Source organism: Primulina eburnea, chromosome 8, assembly GCF_022965805.1.
Source record: "Primulina eburnea isolate SZY01 chromosome 8, ASM2296580v1, whole genome shotgun sequence".
Classification (NCBI taxonomy): domain Eukaryota; kingdom Viridiplantae; phylum Streptophyta; class Magnoliopsida; order Lamiales; family Gesneriaceae; genus Primulina; species Primulina eburnea.
The window spans coordinates 3,469,504-3,493,927 of NC_133108.1; the positions used below are offsets into that span (position 1 = coordinate 3,469,504).

Sequence of the window (24,424 nt, forward strand, 5' to 3'; positions counted from 1 at the left end):
TATATTTAGTAGAGAGAAATTGAATATTAAAATCACCTGATTTTGTCAACCATTTGTATTAGTGTCAGAGATAGGTCGGCCACTTACACTCTATTTTGTCGGTGTAATTAAATACGACACTTGTATCGAAACGGTCTGGGGAGAACCTCTCGGGAACTTATATGAGAACCCGTGCATCCAATGGCCCGGGGAGATTATGTCCTCGAGTATTTCAATGGCCCGGCCTTTTGACTGGCCTATTAATATATTCTTCCTGTCAAGTCACACCCTCAACGTCCCGGGTAGTTTGAGATCTGGATTTCTATTCAGATTATCGTCTCGTTGACCCGAGAATAGTCCATCCTCCTGACCTCGACGATATCCATGGCATGGCTCTATGGCCCGGGACATCCCGGGCACTATCCATGACCCGAGATATCTTAGAATATAAATGGTTTTTCAACACTGATTTTGTGATCCTTGGATTTGAGGAAATTGGAGTTGCCAAAGAAATTCAAACAAATCAGTTACATTTAGAAGAAAATAAAATATTAATTATCAAGGTTCAATCCACTCCACAGATAGAAACTTGAACATTAAAATAGAAAAATATCGAAAATCGCACTGTTGTTTAAAACCTCTCAAATGGTTAGTCCAAAAAAAAAAAAACCTCTCAAATGGATGCATTCACATTTATGAGCCAATTAAAACAAGCAATATCGCAAGGAGAAATAGAAAAATAAAAACATTCAACCAAGTCATGAGAAAAAACAACAACAGAAACATTATATATTTGATTTCAAAATAGGAGCGGAGAAATGAAATCGCGTAGGCTTTCCAGAAGATTTAAGCAATAACACAACAGAGAAATAGAAAAAAAAACATTCAACTAAATCAGGAGAAAAATCTACCTTCACTTGATGCGCCGCAACATAAACAGTATATATTTGATTTCAAAAAATGAGCGGAGAATTAGCGTAGGCTTTCCAGAATTTTGTGCACAAGACGACCGAGTGATTTTGCACAAGATCTGTGATTTAAACAGAAGCTACGTGCAGAGAAACAGAAGTTGGCAGATTGATTGAACAGGCGTAAGAACAGAAGCAGCTTGGCGGAGTGATTGAAAAGGCGTAAGCTATGTGGTGTTTTGTGGCAATTAAGGGTGAAAATGTAAATTAACGATTGTTGATATAAATATTTATTCACACTTAAATAGAAAAAGGAAGAAGCTAATTATTAATAAAAGTAAATCTGAAATACAATATGGTAATTTGTGTTTAATTATTTGATTAATGTGAAATCTATAATTAATTATTTTATTAATCCATGGATGAAATTGGATTACCTTGGATTGGATTATTAAACCAACCTCATCTAAGAAATCAAACTTTAGTTCAAGAAAAATAATATTAAATCGCAAATAGCTTTTCGAGTTTGATACTAAGTGAAAATTTAAGGTTCAATTCCAGCAAGTATCAATAGTCCAAACGCATGTTTGGAATTTGCCCTAAGCTTTAAATCACAAAGAAGATCGTTAGAAGGAGGCGGCCGAGAGGGTGTTCTGACGTAGCTCTTCCGACGCTCAAGTCAGAGACTGAGTATATAATATGAGGAGCAGTTAAGGGTGCTGCTGAAAAACAATATATAATGAATGCTGAATTAGACACTCAAACATGTAATTTATAGTAGAATATATGGGCATATCACAGACATTCCACCTGGAGTAGAGATGGGCCGGAGAGCTTAGACCTGATCTTGAGATGCCTACTCATAGGGTATCAGAGTTGGATTGCTTCGAGAACAAAAGCATTTTCTTGGTAAAAAATATCACAACTTGGCATATGTTTCCAAGCCCGATAAAAATACCCTAAATTGGGGGGAAAATAGTATTTTAGACTGAGACGACTACAGTCTACATTGCTTGCCATGGATTCGAAATGGCAAATGGAACACGACGTGTTATGGTTTAATTTGGTTATTTAGCATACTAAAATCAGGTTTTATGTTTAAGTAATAATTTATTTGAATCTCTTACAAGGGCCATAATTAGGCTCATATAAGGTAAGTCGGTTTTATTACCAGTCAAGTGTTTTAGTTTATTGAAACTCTTAGCAAGGAAATGGAACGTCAGGGTATTTACGTCGGACAATCTATTTAAGGGTGTGTTTGGTTGAGTGGATTAAATAAGGATAGATTAATAGTCAAATATTTATCGATAGATTAATAGTCAAATATTTATCGTTAAAATTTTAAGTTGTTTTAATAATCATTTTGACCCGGTTTAAGATCCAATTTTATGGATAACTATTTGATAAATAAAATTAGATCTTAAACCGAGTCAAAATGATTATTAAAACATCTTAAAATTTTAACGATAAATATTTGACTATTAATCTAACCTTATTTAATCCACTCAACCAAACACACTCTTAGTAAACAATTTAACAACACACTTTGATAAATAATTAACACATGCTTTGAGTTAGGAAAAAATGATTTCTTTGATTGGGTAAGCAATGTTTTATTTTTTGTTTTCTTCTTTAAACTTCACATATAAATATTTATTAATTCTTCATTTCAAAAGCACATAAAAACCATAAAATTCTCACATCTACAATCACAAGTGTAGAAGTGAAAAAAAATGATTTTAGTGTGAGATTTCTTAGAGTGTGTTTATCCTTAGAAGAAATATAATTAGTGGAGAGAAAGTGAGTGTAGAAATGAAAGTGAAATACTTTGTATTTTCAATTTTTTTGCTTATTTTGTTATTAATAAAAAAATCATTGAAAGGTTTAGAGTTAATGTAACACAATTTTGGGACGAAACACTGTAAATATTATGCAAAAACTTATGTGAGACGGTCTCACAAATCATATTTTGTGAGACAGATCTCTTATTTGAGTCATTCATAAAAAAATATTACTTTTTATAATAAGAGTATTACTTTTAATTGTGAATATCGATAGAGTTGATTCGTCTCACAGAAAAAGATTCGTGAGATCGTATCATAATAAACATACTCTAGATATTAATGTTTATCTTATTTAATCGTCGATATTATTTGTGATGTTCAATGTTACCTCAAGTATTATATGATATCCCGCACAATCCTCGTTGTTCTCCCGTTTCTTGTTTAAACATATAGATAAAGAGTGAGTCTCATATGCGACCGTCTCACGGATCTTAGTCCGTGAGACGGGTCAACCCTACACATATTCACAATAAAAAGTAATACTCTTAGCATAGAAAGTAATACTTTTTCATGGATGATCCAAATAAGAAATCCGTCTCACAAATACGATCCGTGAGACCGTCTCACACAAATTTTTGCCATAGATAAATTCCAGCTGGACTCGGAGTCGGAGATTTAAGTGTATTAAAAATTTTGTACAACATGGTGAATACGTATCATTCCACAACCTTATCTTTGAGTTATCTAGTCACGAACGGAAAGCAACCTTATCCTAATGCTTCCCTCGGCTCATACTAAGCCATAATATATATATATATATATATATATATATATATATATATATATATATATATATTTGTGAAAAATATACAAGCGTCGTATGTATTATTATTATTTTTAATTTGATTAAATAATACTAAACATTTAACACAAAATTATTTTCAATTTAGAAGAGTTGTTTGATTTAAAAAGGAAATTTTGTTTAGATATTTTCTATGTAAACTATGGAGCGAATTGAAAAAGTTTTTAGTAGGGTAAGAAGTGTACTTATGAAATTAAATATTTTGGTGTTATGATAGTTATTCTAACTGTCTCACACTTAATAATATAGTATAGATTATGAGCGCCGACCGACCAACGTGACAAACAGTTGGCTATTTTAAAAAAATTTTTTATTTTTTTTCCTCCTCAATAAATCAAATCCCAATTTTTTTTTCAAATTGAAATTGGGTTTTTCCCGACAAGCCAAGGACACCGCTGCTTTCCGCCGGCGCCGGAAAACGAGTTCTCATTTCATCACATATTTTGTAAATGACGTGACAAAAGTTGACATTCATTTCATGATTTCATCACAGGAATTCACTCAACTTCCAAGTCATGAACGACGAGTCCGAAGCTGGAAAACTCATTTTTCTTGTAACCAAAAAACCAGGGTAGAATATTATTAATTATGTGATTTATTGTAACGATTAGTTGATAACCTGCAAAATAAATTGGATTCATCATACAAATAATTGGCATCAAGAAAAAGAAATGCATGAACTCCTTGAGTTGGTGAAGTAGGTAAGCGTTTAACCAACGAGCTCAATTTCCCATGATAACATTTTCTAGGCGAGTTTGTCATAAATGATTTGTCTAATACAGTTTAACTGATTAACATCTGTATTATATTATTAAGTGTGAGTGAGTTAAAAAAAAAGGAGTTACATGTTAATATGCTAACTAGAATTTTATTAGGTACGTACCAAGTATAATTTTATTAGGTACGTACCAAAAAGTACCGACCGTAGTTTCCAACGTCATAAAAAAAAACATTGCATAAGTTGTAAATCTAATAAAAACTGTAATTTGAGAATATGACCTGAGCTTGTTAATGCTCATTCCTTCCATAATTAATACTTAGCGATGAGAAATAGTTGTTGTAATTAATACTTATTAATTATACGCGATCTTCCACGAAACAATAAATAATATTAATGAAATATTTGTATAAATATGAAATCCTCGCGGTGTCATGTAATATATCGATAAGATAAGATATTATTCTCATTCAAAGTAAAAATTAATAAACTCGATCGCTTATGTTTGACTCAGATTCGAAACTTCTTAATTACCTCCTAACTCCAAATTAACAAAAAAAAATATCAGAAAATAGTGATCTAAATAGAAAATTCGTATAAAACATTTGATCTATAAAACCGTCTCACAAGAGTTTTTGTAATTAATGAATTAAGTCTGATGATAAAGTGAAATAAATTGTTAGAGTGAGTCTCATGTGAGACCATCTTACGGATCTTAATCTGTGAGACGGGTCAATCCTACCCATACATATTCACAATAAAAAGTAATACTCTTAGCATAAAAAGTAATGCTTTTTCGTGGATGATCCAAATAAGAGATTCGTCTCACGAATAAGACCCGTGGGACCGTCTCACACAAGTTTTTGCCAAATTGTTATGTCATTTTTTGTGTATGAAAGTAAATTAAAAAATACCACAAATTTCAGAATATTTTTTAAAATTATTTTTTTTTCTATGGATTCGAAATTCGTTCTCTAATGTGAAAACTCTTAATCTCCATTTTTAGATATATCTATTTTATATTTCAGTTATTATAACGTCAAATCTGTTTACCAACTTGAAAATATTCAAATCTCATTTAATATTTGATTTGTGAGATTTTGAGAGTATACATATATTTTAATGGCCATTGAATACGAAATCCACCATGTGGTTAATTATTCTATTATGGCTACCTAAACTAGGTCTTGCAAGACTATGTCTTTTTTAAGGAAAAAATAAAAACATCACATTATCAAGGGCGAAGTCGACTTCGTGCACACCCGAGTTAATTTTTTATATTGAGAGATTTGAAAAAAAATTGTGTGAGACGGTCTCACGGATCGTATTTTGTGAGAAGGTTTCATGGGTCGTATTTTGTGAGACAGATCTCTTATTTGGATAATCCATGAAAAAGTATTATTTTTTATGCTAAAAATATTATTTTTTATTGTGAATATCGGTAGGGTTGACTCGTCTCACATATAAAAGTTTGTGAGATCATCTCACAATAGACCTATTTTTGAAATTTTGGTTCAAACTTGTATTTAGTTCTTGTGGTTCAAATAGAAAAATAAAGACAGAAGATCGAGAAATTAAAACTTTTGTATTTAGCCCAGATAGCCACAGTTGAAAAAGAAAGACACAACCTAGTAAAATTAGAATTACATTTCTGAAAAATGTTATGAAGTTAATTAGCATGCATTATTTTGTATTTTGTAAAAAAAAAAAAAATTAGCCCGGGTAGTATTGGATTTCAACTATTCGATTTCAGTTAAAAGTGGAACTTGAAAACGTTTAAATAAGGTTTTAGTTCCGAATTCTGATGGTTAGAATGAGTTTAAACCTATATAAAGTGAAAATTACTTCTTTAATTTTAAATGTTGGAAAAAAAATAACGTACAACTCGTTTGGTAATTGAATAAAATATTTAATTGTTATATTATAAAAGAGTACGAATATTCAATATTTTTTATTCGAAATAAATAAAAATTGGCTTAAAATTAATTATTACAGGATCTTGGTCATGATTTCATGCGGTTCTGGATTCTTATTTTAGGTCTCTTGTGAAGATTAAATCTTTTGTATGATACTTTCATAGATTTTTATTCGTGAACGAATCAACCATACTTATATTTATAATAAAAATTAATATTCAAGTTCTTGTAATCCTTTTTTTGTTTTTGGAAAAAACCGTCCATTCATATAGAAAAATGGATTCTTGTACCGCTTTTATTCGATCAAAATTGTCTTAAACCGGATGATTTCGCGTCGGGTATCTGTACTATTTGACGAAACTAAGAACATGAATTTAGGCATGTGTGTAAAATAAAATTTGAAACAGTACTGATTGTTATCCTACCTCGCTAGCTGCCGCGAGAAACATGCATGAAAGTTCCAGGGCTGCTAAGCCCAACTGCTCCAAATAAATATAATATTACAAGTCAACCGAAGTTTGCATGTATAAATACCAAATCCCATTTCAAATATAATCACAACTAAGCACAACTGACCCCTTCCAAAGCTCAAATTCACCATGAAAACACAGATTCTTTCACGTTTCATTCTTTTATTCGTCGCGCTATCGACGCTATTCTGCACCAGCGGGATCTCGAGACCGATTCCATCAGAGCTTCTTATCTCAGATGGGATAGATGAATTTAAGAGAAATACTTCTCATGTGATACAGATGAAAATAATGCATGCAAATGATGAAAAGTGCGAGCAGATGTATGGGTTTCTGCCATGTTCGACCACTGTTTGGGGGCATTTGTTCTTGATTCTGGTGTTCGAATACTTGCTGTTTGCGGCTGAATCTTACGTGGGATCGGGTGGGGAGAGGATTTTCAAGATTCTAGGACCTGGTGTGTTTGGTGCTTGTGTCTTTCAGATCATTGGGTCACTCCCCGAAGCATTGATTCTTCTCGGTAACCCCATTATATTACACACACTATTTTTTCATCGTCCGTACGATCGGAGAACTAAAATGATATATAAAGACTTTCATGTAGTAGAAGAATTAAATTTAGGGGATTTTGTCAAAAACTCCCTATTTCCATTCTCAACTTCCTCTTTACTCCCTACCCCATTAAAACTTTGTTTCAACTCCCCATATCTCTCAAATTTCCAAGTTTGCCCTTATATCTTTATTTTAAATAATTGATTTCTTTTTTGTAGTAAAAGGCCCATCATGCTTCCTTAAAATAAATTGAATCTTTTACCTTTTTGACTAGAGTACCACCGGGTTGTATCCACCATTTTTTACGAACTGCTCCTCACAGTCCAACCACACGATCGCAACCGATGGTTACTAAGCAGATTCCTTCAGCAATACTTAGCACAGCTCTAATTCGTTTCCTACCTTAGAGCGTACAGCAAAAGATCAAATTTTTTTTTTTTTTTTTTTTTGAAAATAATACATGATAGGGGCTAAGAGCAAAGATCTCTTTTATTCAAACACAAACATTTATTTATTACATAGTAACCTCCTGTAGAGGAGGAGAAACTTGTTTTAGCTACTTATCGTAGCTGAACTCTTAACACACATAAAACTTGAAAGAAAATATTACAACCTTGTATGAAAGAAATGGAGAAAATATTTGATGATCTTCACTTCCTTCTTCCTGCCTTATTTATAGAAGGCTCCTTCGGATTTGAACTTCGGATTTCAAATCTTCATAAGCCTTTACAGCTTGCATTGGGGACCATTTGGTGGTTGAGGGGTCCCTGTCTAGATTATTAATCTTGACATCAATTTCTCATCCTCCTTTATCTCTTTTAGATACCATTGACGATGAGTTTCTAGGATATCGGCAGTAATTTCATCTTTTTTATACTCTTTGAAATGATTTACTAACCATTTCAGTGCTTCTGCCTCTTTCCTCTTGTATGTTATTCTTCTTTTCAAAACTTTCAAATATACACGATACATTTTTAAGTTTTGATTCTGGTGTGTTAACTGGTTTCCTTTCTGTCCTTATTTATGGATGAATTTTCGGGACCAGTTAATTTACTTTTATTCGTTGGATTCCTTTTAGATTGGTATCCAATGCTTGCTGAGTCATCCACCATTTGTTATTGGTGGTCTATTTGTCCTTTACCACTAATTAGTGGTTGTCTTGTTTCTACCACTCACATGGTAGTGAACCTGCTTTTGTAATGGAGGGTCACATGTCCCTTTTAATTTTGTCGAGGAATCTTCGACTTTCGGCTTCCTCGAGGAAATCGTGAATGTGGTCTATCCCCACTTGTATCGGTAAAGTGTTTCCGATCAGATCTCGGCTTGAATCCTTTACCAAATTCCGGTTCCTTCTGGTTTTGGCATTCTGGACAGATGTTTTCAGACCATCTTCCTACATGTGCCATATTACAGAATTTCCGACGAGTTTCTTTACTTGCCGGCAGCTTGCTATTCCACAAAAGATTTCTTTTCTTTTCAAATAAATCTTCTGCAAAACTTGTTGTTTTTCCTGTCATGGTATTTAACAGGAATGATCCGTTCACTGAGTGATTGTAGAATTTGAACGGAAACTTGACTTTGTCCATCTCAGTGAGACAGACCCAAATACCCCAAGCTCTTCTGGTAGAAATGTCATCTTCAGTTATTGAAGACACCAGGGGTGTTTCTTCTGTCGGAGGGTCCTTGATAAATTTCTGGACATACAAATCTGGCCTCCTTAGCTTGATGAAATGGAAGGCCTCATGAGAACCTTTTCCTGCTGGTTCTGGTGCTGTACTAAAGAAGTATAGCTCCAGAACATCTCCCCTGGACAAATAATCATTGTTTGCCCAAGTCTCGTGAACAGCTTCCTGGATCCATTTTGGTAGACCTGAAATTTCTGGAAAGCTGGGTGATGTAGTATAAACTGAGGCAAGAGCCCCAAATTCATACCATGCTTTAACTTCCTTTGGATATGAATTTTGTTTCATCCATACCCTTGGATATTTTCCTGAAACGTCAACCCTGCTTGTAGCTGGGTTAATGCCAATTCGTGTTTTTAATTTCTCCCAATTCTGCTGGTAAACCTGAAATGGAGAAATTATTCTTTCATTAGTATCAACCTTAGTTTTGCCTTTGTCAATACGAGGCCTAAGGTTAATCTCTCCCTCTTCAATCCCCGAGGTGAAGGGTTGACTTGAAGACTCAAGATAAGGATCAGGAGTCTCAATTTTTGTTTTGGCCGACTCATCTGATGATGATCCCGACTTAACACTTGTGCAAGGGGTATTTGAATCCCCCGCTACAGGTATAGAGTCCTGTACTCGAAATCTCTCCATTTGAGAAACCAGTGGTCTCTCAATGCCCTGGAGGATAGGCCTTTGCGTTACAGACCATAACTGATTATATGCCTGTAAACATCCTGTAATTCGATCAGAGACCATTCTCTTATCAGCTTGTTGTAGCCTTCTCGCAACTTCTGCGTTCACAGCTAACTTGTTGAACTCGGTTTGAAACATTTCAAGGTGTTCCCTCAAATGCCTCTGCATCTTGATAATAGCATCAATGTCAATGCTGTCCATCTCTTGTTAAAAAATCTGCAAGAATATTTTCATGAGATTTTATTATCATAATATCAAAAATATAATTCTGACATAAAGCTTGCCATCGTAATAATCTAGCCTTCTCCGGTTTAGACTCAATTCTATTCCTCAAAAAGGCTTTAACTTGAGTATTATCAACTTTCAAAGTGAATTTCTTTGCAAGTAAAAATAACGGCCATTTTTCAAAAGCCCTTTTTACTGCATAGAATTCCTTTTCGTTGATATGCCATCTTATGGCTTCTGCATCTGAGAATAACCCACTACAATATCTGCATGGTTGTTCTCCATCCGGTGTGAGCTTGGTTAATACTGCAGCCCACCAATGATCACTGGCATCGGTATACAATACCAGATCATCCTCGTCTTGAGGAATAGCCATCTTTGGAAGATTTTTGCAAACCTTCTTTAAATGGATAAGTCCTTTTGTGTGTTCGTCTGTCCATATAAATCTAGCATCTTTTTTCAATAATGGACTGAACACTTTCCTGTGTTTTGCTAGGTTTTTGATAAACATCCCAGCAAAATTAACAACCCCTAAAAAACTTTGAAGTTGCTTCTTGTCTTTGAGATTGTCTGGAAAATTCTGCACCTTTTTTACTATGTGTTCTTGCAGAATTATTCCTGACTCATCGATTTCAATTCCGAGGAATTCAATCTTTCTTGTAGCAATGACTGCTTTCTTTTCAGATAAAACCAGTCCTTCTTTCTTGCAAACATTAGAGAAAATCTCCAAATGTTTAACATGTTCATTCATATCTTTGGATGCTATTAAAACATCGTCGATGTAAATAATCTTTGAAAAGATTATCCATCTTTCTTTGAAATATTTGGGGTGAGTTAGCCAATCCCATTGGTAATACTTCCCAAATATAATGTCCTTGAGGTGTGGAGAAAGCTGTGAATTTCTTGCTTTCTTCCTGCATCCGAATCTGATAGAATCCAGACTTGCAATCAAATTTAGAGAATATCTTGGCATTGCGAATGCAACTAATCAAGTGTTCTCTACTAGGTATAAAATACCCATCAAATTCCAGAATCTTATTAATTTCTTGATAATTAATAACCAATCTGGGTTTTCCTCGTTTAATTTCACCATGGTTTCTTACCAGAAAACCTGGACTGCTATATGGTGACATACCTGCTTTGATTAATCCAAGGTCCAAATGTTCCTTGATTATAATCTGCATATCCCTCTGATCAATGATGTTCATTGGGATGGGTTTACAACGGACAAATTCATACTCTTTGCCTTCCTTGATCTTAAGGCAAGCCCTGAGTTGATTTCTGTCCCACCATGCCAAGGGATCTTCGTTATAATTTTCTTTGATCCTCTTCTTGACATCTTCCAGTGATACCTTAGATTCAAACTCTACTTCATTTGTGTGTAGAGTTATCTTAAGGCATTCTATATCTTCTGGTTGGAGTTCCTTATCTGCTCTTAACTGGAGCATTGTTTCTCCAAACCGTCTTGAATCCTTCATTTTTGGGTTCAGAAGTTTTCCTGAATCACCACGCTTGTTGCGAAACTGGATTGACAATTTTCTGTAAAATGCCTCCCGAAGTCTCTGGACTATGATTTTGTGAGCACATGGTGTTGTGAATACTAATCTTCTAGTCTCATTTTCCTGTGTATAGGATTTGAACATTTGTAGGAAATTATTTCCTAACAATATGTCAGCTCCTGTATCATGAAAATAAATTGGTGGTGTCTTTACCTTGTACCAAGGTGTTTGTCCAGCACCGCCAATCATGATTTCAGTCATCTTAATCCCTTTACATAAGATTAAGATTCTTCTGGAAAAATCTCTTCCAGCAATCTTGGGTAACTCTTCTTCCAAATTATTTGGAAAAACTCCTCGTTTTGCTGTACATATTCCAGCACCTGAATCAATATATGCAGCAAAGTATTCTGCCTTATATTGTTCATACAACATTCCTACTGGAATGTATATGGAGAATGGACTTGTGGTCATTGGATTTTCCACATTTTATCTTCTGCCATAAACTCCATTCCATACTCTAGACGTTTCCAAGGTTTATGTTCCTCGAGAAACTCTAGCCCAAGAATCAATCGTTCTGACTCTTTTCCTGGAATTCCTTGAATATGAACCTCCAATTCTCCGATATTAATCAGTGCTTGGTAAGTTCCTATCATCGGTTGTTCCAAATGGTATATTGAATTACAAGGAAATTGATTCCTTTGTTTTGTAATATCAAATACTATTTCTACTTCCTTCCAACCTTCTGGGCCTCTGAGTTTTCCTATTGTAGAAAAACTTTTCAGCTCCTGTTGGGTTTCTATGACAGGCTTTTTATCCCATCTGTAACTTGTAATTATATCTCCTTGAAAAGATAGTCTTCTTGGTTCCAATCTAAGACTTTGATTCCTCTGTAGAATCGGTTTGTCTTGGATCTGGATATCTGTTTCCTGTATTAAAGAAAACTCAATTCTTTCTGGATAAATTGCCTGCGCAACTTTTCCAAATATCTCAGGGATTTCAATAAATTCGTTTCTAATAAACAACTCAGAATGATGTGTATTAGATAGAGCATATGAAATTTGATAAGTAATAGAATATGGTCTATTGCCTTCTTTCATCAAACTTTTTTCCTTAAAATTCTGATGTAATGTCAAGGCTCGGCTGAAATCTCGATCTGCCAGGTTGTAGGCTATCCTTGGATAGATTACTCCTACAATTTTTCATGCACAGAGGTTTCCTGAGATTGTTCCCAGTACTGAATCTTGTAGATTCCCCATTCTTTTATCGCATATGGCGATATCAATTGGTGAATCTATCCCTTCTTTGAAAGTAGCCTTTATCATAATCTGGATTGCTCCTATGTGAATCCAGGACATAGTCCTTGCTACTTCTATCTTGAGTTTTTGTAATTCCTCCTTTATTTCTTCGGAAGGAATTAACTGCATCTCCATTCTATTTCCTGTAAGTTCCATTGGGATTGCCATTTCCCTTCTAGAAACTTTATAGATTAGATGATGCTTTCTGTTTCTTAGGCCAAGACTTCCTAAGAACTTTTCTACCTGTCCTGCAGAGAAACCTTGGTATCTCTGTAAACTCGGATTTTCTCTCATGATTCTTTGAACCATGTTATGAGATATTGTTGTCTGGCTAAAAAACCCAGACAAATCTTCATGTGTTTCGTGTCGAAACACCTCGTCTTCAGTCAGATTCCGATTCTGTTCCATCAGATTCTTCTTGACTTAAGACGACTTCTTCTTCTTCATATATACTTTCATCTGAGGCGATATCCTCAAATCGGTATACTTGAATAAGATCTTGGTAATAAACTGCTTCTTCAATATCCGGAGTAGGATCAAAACGTTTAATACCTCTTTTCTCATTTTCTGGACAATTGGTCGAGATATGACCTCTTGCTCCACATGTCCAGCAATTACAATCCTTGAAACTTTCATTGGCTCTAGTATGAGCTCTTCTGAAATTTTTCTTTGTAGGTGTTCTTCCCGTGCTTCGAGATGAGCTCGATGCTTGGGATGATATCCTACTTCTTGATGGTCCGCTTCTTTGTCCAGATTTATAAGATCTGGCTTTCTGTCTAGACCATACGGTTCTTGGTTTCCAAGAACTTCTTCCACTTCGTGCATAAGGATGAGTCCTAAAACTTTTCCTTTTATGCTTCTGTGGTTTACTTCCAATAATTGTTGGAAGATCATTTTCCTTACAACACAAATGAGTTCTTTTGTTGATACCCCTTAGTCGTTTGTAATTCTTTTGTAATGCTGCCATGTGACACCATTCTGCTAATTTCCCTTTAAGGAAAGAGGCTCTTCTTGCCAATGTATCTGGATTACCAGGTACGTATTCCCTTATGAGCATTTCTCTCCAAGGGCTTGGCATTTTTGCGAAGAAAAGCTGCATAGCTATATCTTCTTCGACTCCTGAGTTCCATCTATATTTGGTGAATAACATAATGTATTCATCTACCAAACATATATCATGTAATTCAAGACTATACAGAGCTTGAGTATATTTTTTCTTCTTCTCTGTATCTTGACTGTTGAAATAGTCTACCCCTATAAAGTGTGCTTTGAATAGGGTAGCCATCTTTCCAGCGATCTCACTAAGAGATTCCCCAACTAGGACTGACTCTTTCATGTCTGCTGAAGTCATGTCCCAAGCAATTTTTACTGATCCCATAAGACTCATTTCCAAAAGTTTAATGAATCCTTCTTTGTTGAGATCAAGTGTTCCTGCTGCAATTCTCATAGCAGATGTCCAATCGTCTATGAGATCTTCTCTGTTTTTGAAGTCCAATACATCAAGGTTAAGCATAACCCCGTAAGGATGTATAGGATCTAAAACAGTTTTCCCATAGGGTGTTTGGTGCAAAGGAATTTGAGTTCTCCTTGCCCTTGTTCCCGCTGGGTGTGATCCTCCACCGGTATGGAAATCAGTCTGAGATTCTCTCATATTTACATTATGAGATCTCATACTTTCCCTTGGTGGTTCCTGAGAAGATGACCAGGTTATTGCAGGTGGTGTTTCACCTACTGCTGTATTCATCTTTAGATCTACTACTTTGAGATTTGCGAAAGATTCCGCAAGCTCTTGTAGATCCTCCAAACCAATCCTTTCTAAAGTTGTCATCAGATCAATTTCTTTTATGAGACAGACTTGATTAGATTGATCATCTTTTCTTCTTCAGTTAAAGGTTTTGACACCACTCTGGCCTTCCCTTGTTGATGTAACAAAGGTTCGGTACCAAAGGATGGTGGTAACCAGCCTCCTGAAGTTCTTCTACTAGAACTTGGTTGTTGTTCTAGTTTCTGTATTCTTGTTTGAATATCCTTTAAGATTTCAAGAATTTCTTCTTGTTTTTCTAGGACCTTTTCAATCCTTTGAGGTACATAATATAGCATATTGCCATAATTTTGTACCGTTTTCTGTATTTCTCTAAGATCCAGAGAGAGCTTAGAGGAGTCTGGTACTATCTCCAGAAATTTATTATTCTGAATCATAAATTTTTACCTGAGGGTGCTGTTGCTTCCCTTCGTAGATCTTCTGTCTATACAGATCCATTGTTCTCTGAAGAATTTCTTCTGAGTAGATTTTGAAGTATGTTTTTACGGTTCTTTAAACCTTGTAAACGCATACCTTTTGTTCTGAGTTCAGTGAAGCATATACTTCGCTGTAATTCTTGTTCTAATTGATTTATTTCCAGGGAAATAAGTTCAATTTCGAACTGGATGGTAGTCCCTGGCATATTTAACAGATCATTGAAGATCTGGTCTTTTCGGCCTGTAAGAGTCTACCTTTTGTGTATGCAAGGTTTTGCAAACACTGCTGTATTTCATCAGGAGATAAATTTCCTGATTCAATGAGTTGTTTCAGATGCTTTATAGAACATCTGAATAGCTCTATTCGGAAACTAATGTTTCTGGAATAGAGATTGAAATGATTTCGGGGATTCCTAAATCCTTTCATTTCTTGATACATGACATATACCGTCATTTGTCTGATGTTTCCATCAGATCTGTACCATAACTTGGTGGTCACCATTGGGACATACCTCTGTTCTCCTGTTTCTGATATCTAACGATAGTTAGATAAACTTGTGTATATTCCAAAATATTGGAATAGTTCTTGTAAATTATTCTCCTCGAACTAAAGTTCGGATTCATAATTTTTTCGAAATTCTCCTTCTCATACATTTAGTTACTAGTAATAATAAAATTTTCGTGTTTGAAATAAATTAACCATGCTCTGATACCATTTTGAAGCGCGGAGGATCAATTAAAAGAAAATAGAGAATAAGGGTAGTTTTGTCAATTTTATAGGTTTAGGGAGTTAAAAGAGAGTTTTTGATGGCTAGGGAGCTAGGGACAAGTTAAGTTTGGGTTTAGGGATTTATGAGCAATTTCTCCTTAAATTTATAATAAAATATTCACAAATATTATGGTCAATACGTGAAATACACGTATTTTTATCATTAATATTATATATAGTCAAACCAAATAACCTATATTTTATAACATATATAATATTAATAATCTACATTTCAATTATTAATCAATCTTATAATTATTTTATCATATACGTGATGCCGAAAACAACTCATCAATTGTCTTTTTTCACTAATTTTTTAAACACGTTTTTCATTTTTTCATTTCCGTACAACAATTTTATCTATTCTTTTAAGATAAAATCATTCTTAGAAAATGTAACATTACTGAAAAATTATTGAAATATAATTCGAAAGACACAGCTTGAATTCAGCCACCTCTTGAGAGAAAATTGCCTTATCCAATGATTAATTTTGTTATAAATATGTGTGCGAGTTATTGTTTATCTAATGTGAAAAGAATAAGTCTATTATGAGACGGTAGAGATGGTAATTTTCTCTGAATCCGTTGGAGAATCTGATACCCAACACGAATAGAAGAAGGTATGGAGGGATTTTTAGACCCGATTAAATAATTGAGTAATCGGGTATGGGGATTTTCGGGTTTGGGTATGGAGACGGGTTTGATATAATCTAACTCACACCCGACTCGAATACCCGTTTAAATTAAATATAAATATATAATAATTATATTTATTTATATTAAAGATTCATCTTCTCAAATCCAAGTAAATCATACATATAGTAATTATATTTATTTATATTAAAGATTCATATTCTCAAGTTCAAGTAAATCCATACTTTTTCTTTTCTCTTCTCTTTCGCTTTCACTTTTACGTTTCAAGGTTTTACCGTTCTTTTATTTTTGATTCAATTTTTCATCTTCTCCATTGGTAAGTTTATTGCATATTTGACTTAAAAAATGGAAAAATATTTGATTTTTGTTGAATTACGTATTTTTATTCAATTAATATAAACTATTTTAATATTTTGTTATTTTTTCTATAAAGTTTATTTTGCAAATTTTTATTATTAATAATTTTTCATATTCTTCATTTAAATAATTTTTTAAATATTCATAATTTCATTGAAACAATTTAAATTTGAAAAAAATCAATTGTATATGATAATAGGTTATTTGAGTAGGGTATGTGTATCTGATAATCCGATGGATATGAGGATGCTGATGAAATTCAATACCCGATGGGTATGGGGATGAGTATGAGGATGAATTTAATAAATGGGTATGGGATGGATGTATGAAATCCGACCCATACCCTACCCATTGTCATCCCTATGAGAAAGTTTCACGAATCTTTCTCTGTAAGACGGGTAACCCTATCGATATTCACAAAAAAAAATAATACTGTTAATATAAAAAGTAATACTTTTTCATAGATGACCCAAATAAGATATTTATATCACAAAATACGACCCATGATACTGTCGCATACAAAATTTTTCTATATCAAAATCTCAAATTTCGACGAAGTATAGAATTATTTTATAAATTAAGTTAAATATAAAAGAACATTACAATTAAATTAAGTCGTCGTTTTGTTTGTTTTATATTTTCAGCCTCTGGGTTGTCCAGCAGTGAAGAACTTGCTGGGGAGTTCGTGTTAACTGGAGTGGGATTACTGGCCGGATCCACCACCTTGCTCCTCACTCTCATCTGGGGAACCTGCATTCTACTCAGCAGTCAATATTTTCGCAAGCCCTTGCAATCTCATCCTAATGATAGTAAATCTTACAACCCTTTTGAGAGATTGTTGATTTCCAAATGGCCAGGTTGATTTCAATTTCTTTATTTGATGTTTAACTAGTCACAACATTGAGCCAATAGCTTGTTTTTTGATCGGTGAAGTTCTCTCGTTGTATTCTAGGTTATGGCGTGATCACAGATTTGGGCACGAGTTTCACTGCCAGGATCATGCTTCTCTCTGTGATACCATTAGCGATCATTCTGATTCCAACAGTTTTTCATCTGCCTTTCTATGGGCAACAAGTGTTTGTGATTATTACTCTTGTTGTTTCCATCATGTTCCTGATTTCCTACTTCTTTTATCAGGTTGGTCTTCTGATCTTGACATTTTTAATTCCATGCTCAATCTTTGTGTCTATTGGGATGTTCTAAAAATGCTTGAATATAAGAAAATTGGAATGTGAGGCATCTGGAGTTTGATTGACGGATAGAATTGTTCCAAGATCATCTAACTATACTGTTTGTTTCACAATTTGAGCAGTTCTTTCAGCCTTGGATTCAAAGGAGGCGCTTACTATATATAAAACACGAGCATTTAGTGGTAGACATCCTAAAATATATGCAGAACCAGACGATGGGAAAACTCCTGACTGACGATGGTTCGCCAAATGTGTCGACCATAAGAAGGTACCTTCGACAAAATAAATTAATAGATTTGAGTGCTTTTTTTCATTTAATTAATAGATACCGTAATCGTCTTAGCGACATCGGACTAGTCTTTGTCGTATTTTTTGGTTGAGGTCGACTTGTGGATGATACCTCTCCATTACACTCCGATTTTTGCAGGCTATTTGAGGAAAGAGATCAAGATGGAGACAAGGTTATCTCTTTCTCCGAGCTAAACGAATTTCTGCAAGAAATCAAGTTCCGAAGACTTGAGTCAAACAAGGATGATACAACTGCAGAGATAATGCAGGAATTCGATATTGACAATGATCAGCAAATAACTATGGATGAATTTGTCAAGGGGATGACGAAATGGCTTGATGATACGAAGGATACAATGAATAAAAGATATCACTCTGTCAAATCACTGAAGGACTTGTACGCGGTAAATAGTTCTCTATGTTATTTGAATCTTCATTTTGTGTTAAGTGGAGGCATACCTTATTTGTTTGATTATATGGCCTTCAGGTTCTTAAGCCTTGGGTTCAAAAGAAAAGGGAAGAGCGTGAAATGATGAAACATTTGGTTCCAGATATATTGGAGCATCTCCAAAGCTCTGTGTATGGAAGCCTTTTAGAAGAAGATGGGTCACCAAACATCCCTGCTATAAAACGGTATATTTCAAAAAAAGTCCAATTTATTTATTCTAGTGTTAGCGCATTCTGAATTAAATTCCAGTTTTCATTTATGTAGTTTTTCATAAATTTCAGGTTGTTCAAGGATGTCGATCTTGACCAAAGCAACAGCATATCTTACTCGGAATTGAAAAAGCTAGTGACCAATATCCAGGTCGGAATGTTTCTTGGCAATGCTGATATTGCCGCAGCCAAAATGATGGAAGAACTTGATATAAATGGAGATCAGTTAATTACCGAGGAAGAATTTGTTATAGGATTATCCAAATGGCTGAATCTAACTTATAGCCAAAATCCCAACTCAGAAAAGAACGAAGAGGATAATTATCAAGTACGTCTCAATAAGTCTTCTAATTTACGACTGTATTGTTGGATTTTGTCTGACAAAACAATTGTGCAGAAAACATGGGAACAGACAGATAAACTCATTGATGACAAGTTCGTTGACAAATCGCCAATAGCATGGATGAAAGCTATATTTCTTTTGGCACTGGGGATTGTGATGCTTGGGGTTCTAGCCGAGCCTCTTATACACAGTGTTCGGGATATCTCTAAAGCTACCAATTTGCCTTCATTTTATGTTGCATTTGTGCTCGTGCCAATTGCCACCAATGCTAGATTAGCTGTATCTGCTATCAGTGAAGCCCGAAGGAAGAAACTGCACACTATATCTTTGACATTGTCCGAGGTTCCTTTTCTTCCCTTCAACAACTAAAATAGAACTAATCAAAGACTCATGTTTACTTTATATAAGATAAAAGGTGTCATTTCTTGAAATTAATCCATCCACTTATCTAAATAATGCAGATATATGGTACGGTGTTCATGAACAACATTCTGGGATTAGCAGTTCTTCTAGCCCTGATCTATTTTCGAGGCTTGGCATGGAATTTTTCTGCTGAATCTTCGATGGTTCTATTTGTATCTGTCATAGTTGGAGGTCTAGCTAGTTTCAGCACTATTTTCCCGGTGTGGACATCACTCTTCGCTTATCTGCTTTACCCGCTGTCGTTGGTCATCGTCTATAGTCAGGGTGATTTTGATTTGTTTTCGTTGATCTATTAAACAATTCACAAAAAAATCTCCAGAAACCGTGTACTCAATTTTGGCGCATGAACAATCATGCATCCATTGTTCCTGTTTGATAGACCAATCTCAGATCCTGCTTATCAACTTTGGGCAATCTTTTCCGCTCCCATTTGTTCGAGTTATTCATTTATTCTTGTGAATAGAAGCGGGAAAATTTAGTTAAAGAATTTTAATTTTCTATGAATATTTATTCTTGACTTCATTCACCATTACTACCAGGCTATTTGTCTCGGTTACATGCCAATAATTCCTAAAATAAAAATATTTCAATTTAAGTGCAAAATAGGTTGTGAAATTGGAGTGATTCAAGAAACCCAATCTGAGAAACACTTAAAACACTTAAAGGTAACATAATTCTTAAGAGCATATTTTATTTATATATTATGCAATAAATTACATAGGAAAATCTTGGGATTAGATTGCACGGTAAATTTTTTCATCCAAGCCGTGGAAATCAAATCAAAGTATTCTAAAATCCCAAAAGTGTATTCTGCCTCGATTTTCGCATGGTACTCATCAATCATAAAGAAGTACCAACAACCATCAAACAACTGTCGCCATCTCAATATAAGCCAATTGTTCCTCCGTTTCTTCTTTTGATATAGATATAAATTTCAACTAGACTTTGGGATTTTCCGAGAGACAGAGACTTGCCGGGTAGGGTACCGTGAATTAATAAAGCCCAAGAATAATTTTTTTGTTGTATCCAAGATTATATGTTTTCTTTACCTTGGTTTTTCATTCAGATATTAAAATTTTCTTTTCTAGATATCAAGTAAACCATATATTGACCTGCAGATTTCCCCAAAATCACAAGCAAGTTAAAGGTTGAACTATAAATACCCCTCGAGATAACGAAGGCAAGCTTAGCTATCAGTTCGAGGTTGTGCATTTTACTGTGTATTTGATGCCAAACAGGGTCGAGTGATTTTTTAAAACTAATATCCATGCATCCACTGGCTAAAACTCGAGCTCCATATATCATAAAAAACTAACAATTCTAAAAAAAGGCCAATTCGGTTTGCCATTGAAACCAAGATTCACCTCCCAGTAACAGCAACTTACTAGCATTGTACATCACGGTGAACCCTTCAGAAGGTATCGTTCCATATCCTTATCTTTGAGTCATCTCATTACGACTGGAAAACGACCCCTCTCCTTATGTTCCCCCGAAACCAGGCAGCGATGGAGATATACAGGACGAGTCAATTCAAGCGGGGCCGAGGAGATATGAATCAGAAGGCAGTAAAGCGAACAACCAAGAAACCACGATGAGTTATCTTTTTCATCGAAGATTTTTCTAAACGAAGTGACAAAAGTTGAAACTAATTATTTTATTAAAGCCAGGAAATTTATGAGATAGAAGCAGCACAGGAATTCAATTAACTTGAAACCAAGTTGAGTCCACTTGCCATTCATTCAAGAACAACAAAACCAAAGCTGGAAACATCAGCAAACTAACATAAAGTGACTAATCGTAACCAGAAAAACAGAAACTAAACTTTTGATTCTTCACCTCACGGCAGGTTATATCGAGTAAAACCTACTAGAACTTCATAATGTTCTTTCCGCATCACCACAAGCTGAAACATGGAAACTGTTACACATTCTTGATTTCTTGTAACAATAAGTAGCAAACCTGCAAAGCAAGTTCAATTGAATAGACAAATTGGCATCAAGGAAAAAAGCAATGCATAACTTGTGAATTTAATAAAACACAAATGGATTTGAGAATATGACCTGTTAATGGAAGAACGAAGATATTATCACTTCCATTATTAGTACCTAGCGGTGAGAATCAGAATGAGCAGAGGATGGCTTGTCCGAACAGCCATCATGCTCCTCTAAGTCACCCCGAATTCGTGCGGGTATACCAAACCCAGAGAAGCCACCTACTCCGGAGGTAAATCCAATGCCCGGTATAGATGATGGATACATAGGCACAACTGCTGGATAATGGTGATGCTGCTGAATGTGTTCAGCAGGTGCCATTGAAATAGCTGATGGGTCCATCCATGCACGAATCGAAGGTGTGTTACTGGACTGAAGGGGTCCCCTCGGTGAAAAATTTTGACTTAGGCCCAGCAGCTGTTGCAGCAACGGCTGAGGCGCTGGTGGCGAGTTGAAGAAGGATCGAGTAGCAACCGCTGCTCCACCACTTGTACTCCTGGGATCTCCACCGGTGTTCCAAGCCGAAAGCCTCTGGAGGCGAATGAGTTCTGCCAGCTGTTGCTGGTGTTCTGGCCAATCGGTGGTTCCATCAAATCCCAATGGAATTCCACTCAATAAAACTTGTGCTTGTTCTGCGTGGTTGTTGGGATCCTGATGCCGCTGCTGGTTATGGTGGTGGAGTAAAACTGGATCTTGAAACGACTGCAAAGAAAGCCTCAAATCTTGGTTCTGGCTACTGTTTCTAGGCAGAAAATTAGGAATTGGGAAGCTCTGAAACTCCACAGATAACGAACTAGATGGAGCAGAAGCACCCATGGGAAAGGAAGTGATGGAATCGGCAAAGGAACCGGTGTCCAAAGATGTCGACAAAAAGGTCAGATTTTGTTCATTCTGATTATTCATGTTGCCTCTCTGATGCAAGTCCTGCTGCTCATCTTCCCTTCCCAGCACCGTCATCACCCTTTTACTTGAAGGACCAGAAACATTACTAATAACCAAATTAGCCTGATGGAGCTCATGGTGTTGCTCTTCTCCAATCTTTTCCTGGGATGCTTCTTGCTCAAAACTAGCATTAGGCTCAGAACACGTGGCGGGATTCCAGGCAGGAAGCTCCTCGAGTTCATCAATGGCGCTTTGAGCCTTCTTGATGAGCCAATCCACAGCCTTGCTGGGACGGTCGTACCCAAGGCGGTCCTGCACATCATAAAATTGGATGGCCGTATGCGCCGCCAGCCGCACACGGCGGTCTCTGGGACCTTTCGCGGTACACACTTTACTGTGGCGGTCTTTTCTGCCAATAGACTTCAGAATGCGGCCTACTTGTACCTCTACAATCTCGCTTCCATTGTTTCGCAGGCCTAATCTTGATGATGATGATTGGTGGTGATGGCTTCTCTCTCCCATTTTCTCCTGCAATCTTGCATGTTCGGCGGAGAGCTCCACCGGTAAAGAGCGTTTCTTTGGCGGGTGAGACGGCGCTGGTAACTGATCCAGACTCAGTCCCTTGACAGCAGTATTATTATTTTCCTGTTCCAGTTTTTTTTTCCTGATCGGAACACTTAATTCTCACCGCTCTTCACTCCATTTCTCGACAATCTGCCTCTTCTCGTTCTTCAAAAAGTGTATGTAAATCCTACTTCGCACTTCCATCACATTACACCCACCATTTTTGCTGCTGGCTAACCCATCTTCTCTCCTCACTGCTTTTGAAGACGGGAATATGGTGTAATCTACACTATAACATAAAGAGAGAAAGAACTTGCTAGCTTACACCCTAAACTTCAGCAGCAGGGTTAATCAAGAACCTCGCACTAAATCTCCTGATTGAAATGGAATAAAGAAATAAAGGCATCATTTTTGGTTAACAGCTCAACCCCCTTTGTTTGGGTTTGCCTCTCTCTATAGTATAAGTGGAATTCATCACAGTGATGAGGGTGGCAGTGTTTGGGGCAGAATGGAGATAAAAGATTACTGAGGAATCATCAATGGGACCTGCTAAGTGCTTCTGCTGTTTTCCTTTCCATTCATTAACCACTGGACCTTCAGTCCTTGTTTTTTCTTTTTAGTAAGGTTGAGTTGAGATCTCATCTCAAGTTTATATTGGTGTGGATTGAACTATAATCGGATATGCTAAGTGCAAATGTTGATTTCCTTCCCATTCATTTACCGTTGGACTTTCGGTCCATTCTTTTTCCCTTTTCCCTTTTTATTGTGAATAAAAAGGACGTGAGACAGTTTCACGGGTCGTATTTTGTGAGACAGATCTCTTATTTGAGTCATCCATGAAAAAATATTATTTTTTATGCTAAGAGTATTCTTTTTTATTGTGAATAAAAAATTGATGTGAGACGGTTTCACGGGTCGTATTTTGTGAAACAGATCTCTTATTTGAGTCATCCATGAAAAAATATTATCTTTTATGGTAAGAGTATTCATTTTTATTGTGAATATCGGTAGATTTGAACCGTCTCACAGATAAAAATTCGTAAGACCGTTTCACAAGATATCTACTACTTTTTTTTATATATATAATATTGTGAGATGTTTGCAAGTATCCCATCTGAAACATCGTCTTATGACGTCAAATGAGTTATAAATCATCATATCTTTTACCCCTTTCTATATTTTTGGCTATGTTCCACGTGAAAATTCTCCAATTTAGTGATTGATTTAATCTTTTTATCATTTCTAAAGTTTTGTACAACTAAAACTTTAAATCTTATTTTATGATACATTAGTTTAAAAAATTATTATTTTAAAAAACATTTTAAGATAATTCAACTAGATTCTACAAAATTACTCTTGAACAATTGTAAAGATCGACCTCGACGGTATGGATAATTCCATTTACCTTAGAATACTCAGCTAATATTGATAAAGTATGATGGAACAACTTAGGAACATAATGATAAGTTTTTCTTATTTATTACTTGAATATTATGGTTTA

General features: G+C 35.4%; 2 protein-coding genes across 2 annotated transcripts; one reads left to right on the top strand and one right to left on the bottom strand.

The window, feature by feature from the left end:
• The first annotated feature begins 6,739 nt into the window (after positions 1 to 6,739).
• LOC140837699 (sodium/calcium exchanger NCL2-like) lies at positions 6,740 to 19,979 on the top strand. The gene is made up of 9 exons (XM_073203811.1): positions 6,740 to 7,157; positions 17,230 to 17,442; positions 17,538 to 17,722; positions 17,898 to 18,043; positions 18,203 to 18,467; positions 18,551 to 18,696; positions 18,793 to 19,048; positions 19,118 to 19,405; positions 19,525 to 19,979. Exons 1-9 carry the CDS (start codon positions 6,767 to 6,769, stop codon positions 19,780 to 19,782), a joined length of 2,148 nt encoding a protein of 715 aa, XP_073059912.1. The 5' UTR covers positions 6,740 to 6,766; the 3' UTR covers positions 19,783 to 19,979.
• Positions 19,980 to 21,121: 1,142 nt separating this feature from the next.
• LOC140838480 (transcription factor TCP4-like) lies at positions 21,122 to 23,628 on the bottom strand. The gene is made up of 2 exons (XM_073204824.1): positions 21,547 to 23,628; positions 21,122 to 21,445 (listed from the first exon to the last, which is right to left on the bottom strand). The coding sequence occupies exon 1, from the start codon at positions 22,879 to 22,881 to the stop codon at positions 21,592 to 21,594; it is 1,290 nt and encodes a 429-aa protein (XP_073060925.1). The 5' UTR covers positions 22,882 to 23,628; the 3' UTR covers positions 21,122 to 21,445; positions 21,547 to 21,591.
• Between the last annotated feature and the right edge of the window lie 796 nt (positions 23,629 to 24,424).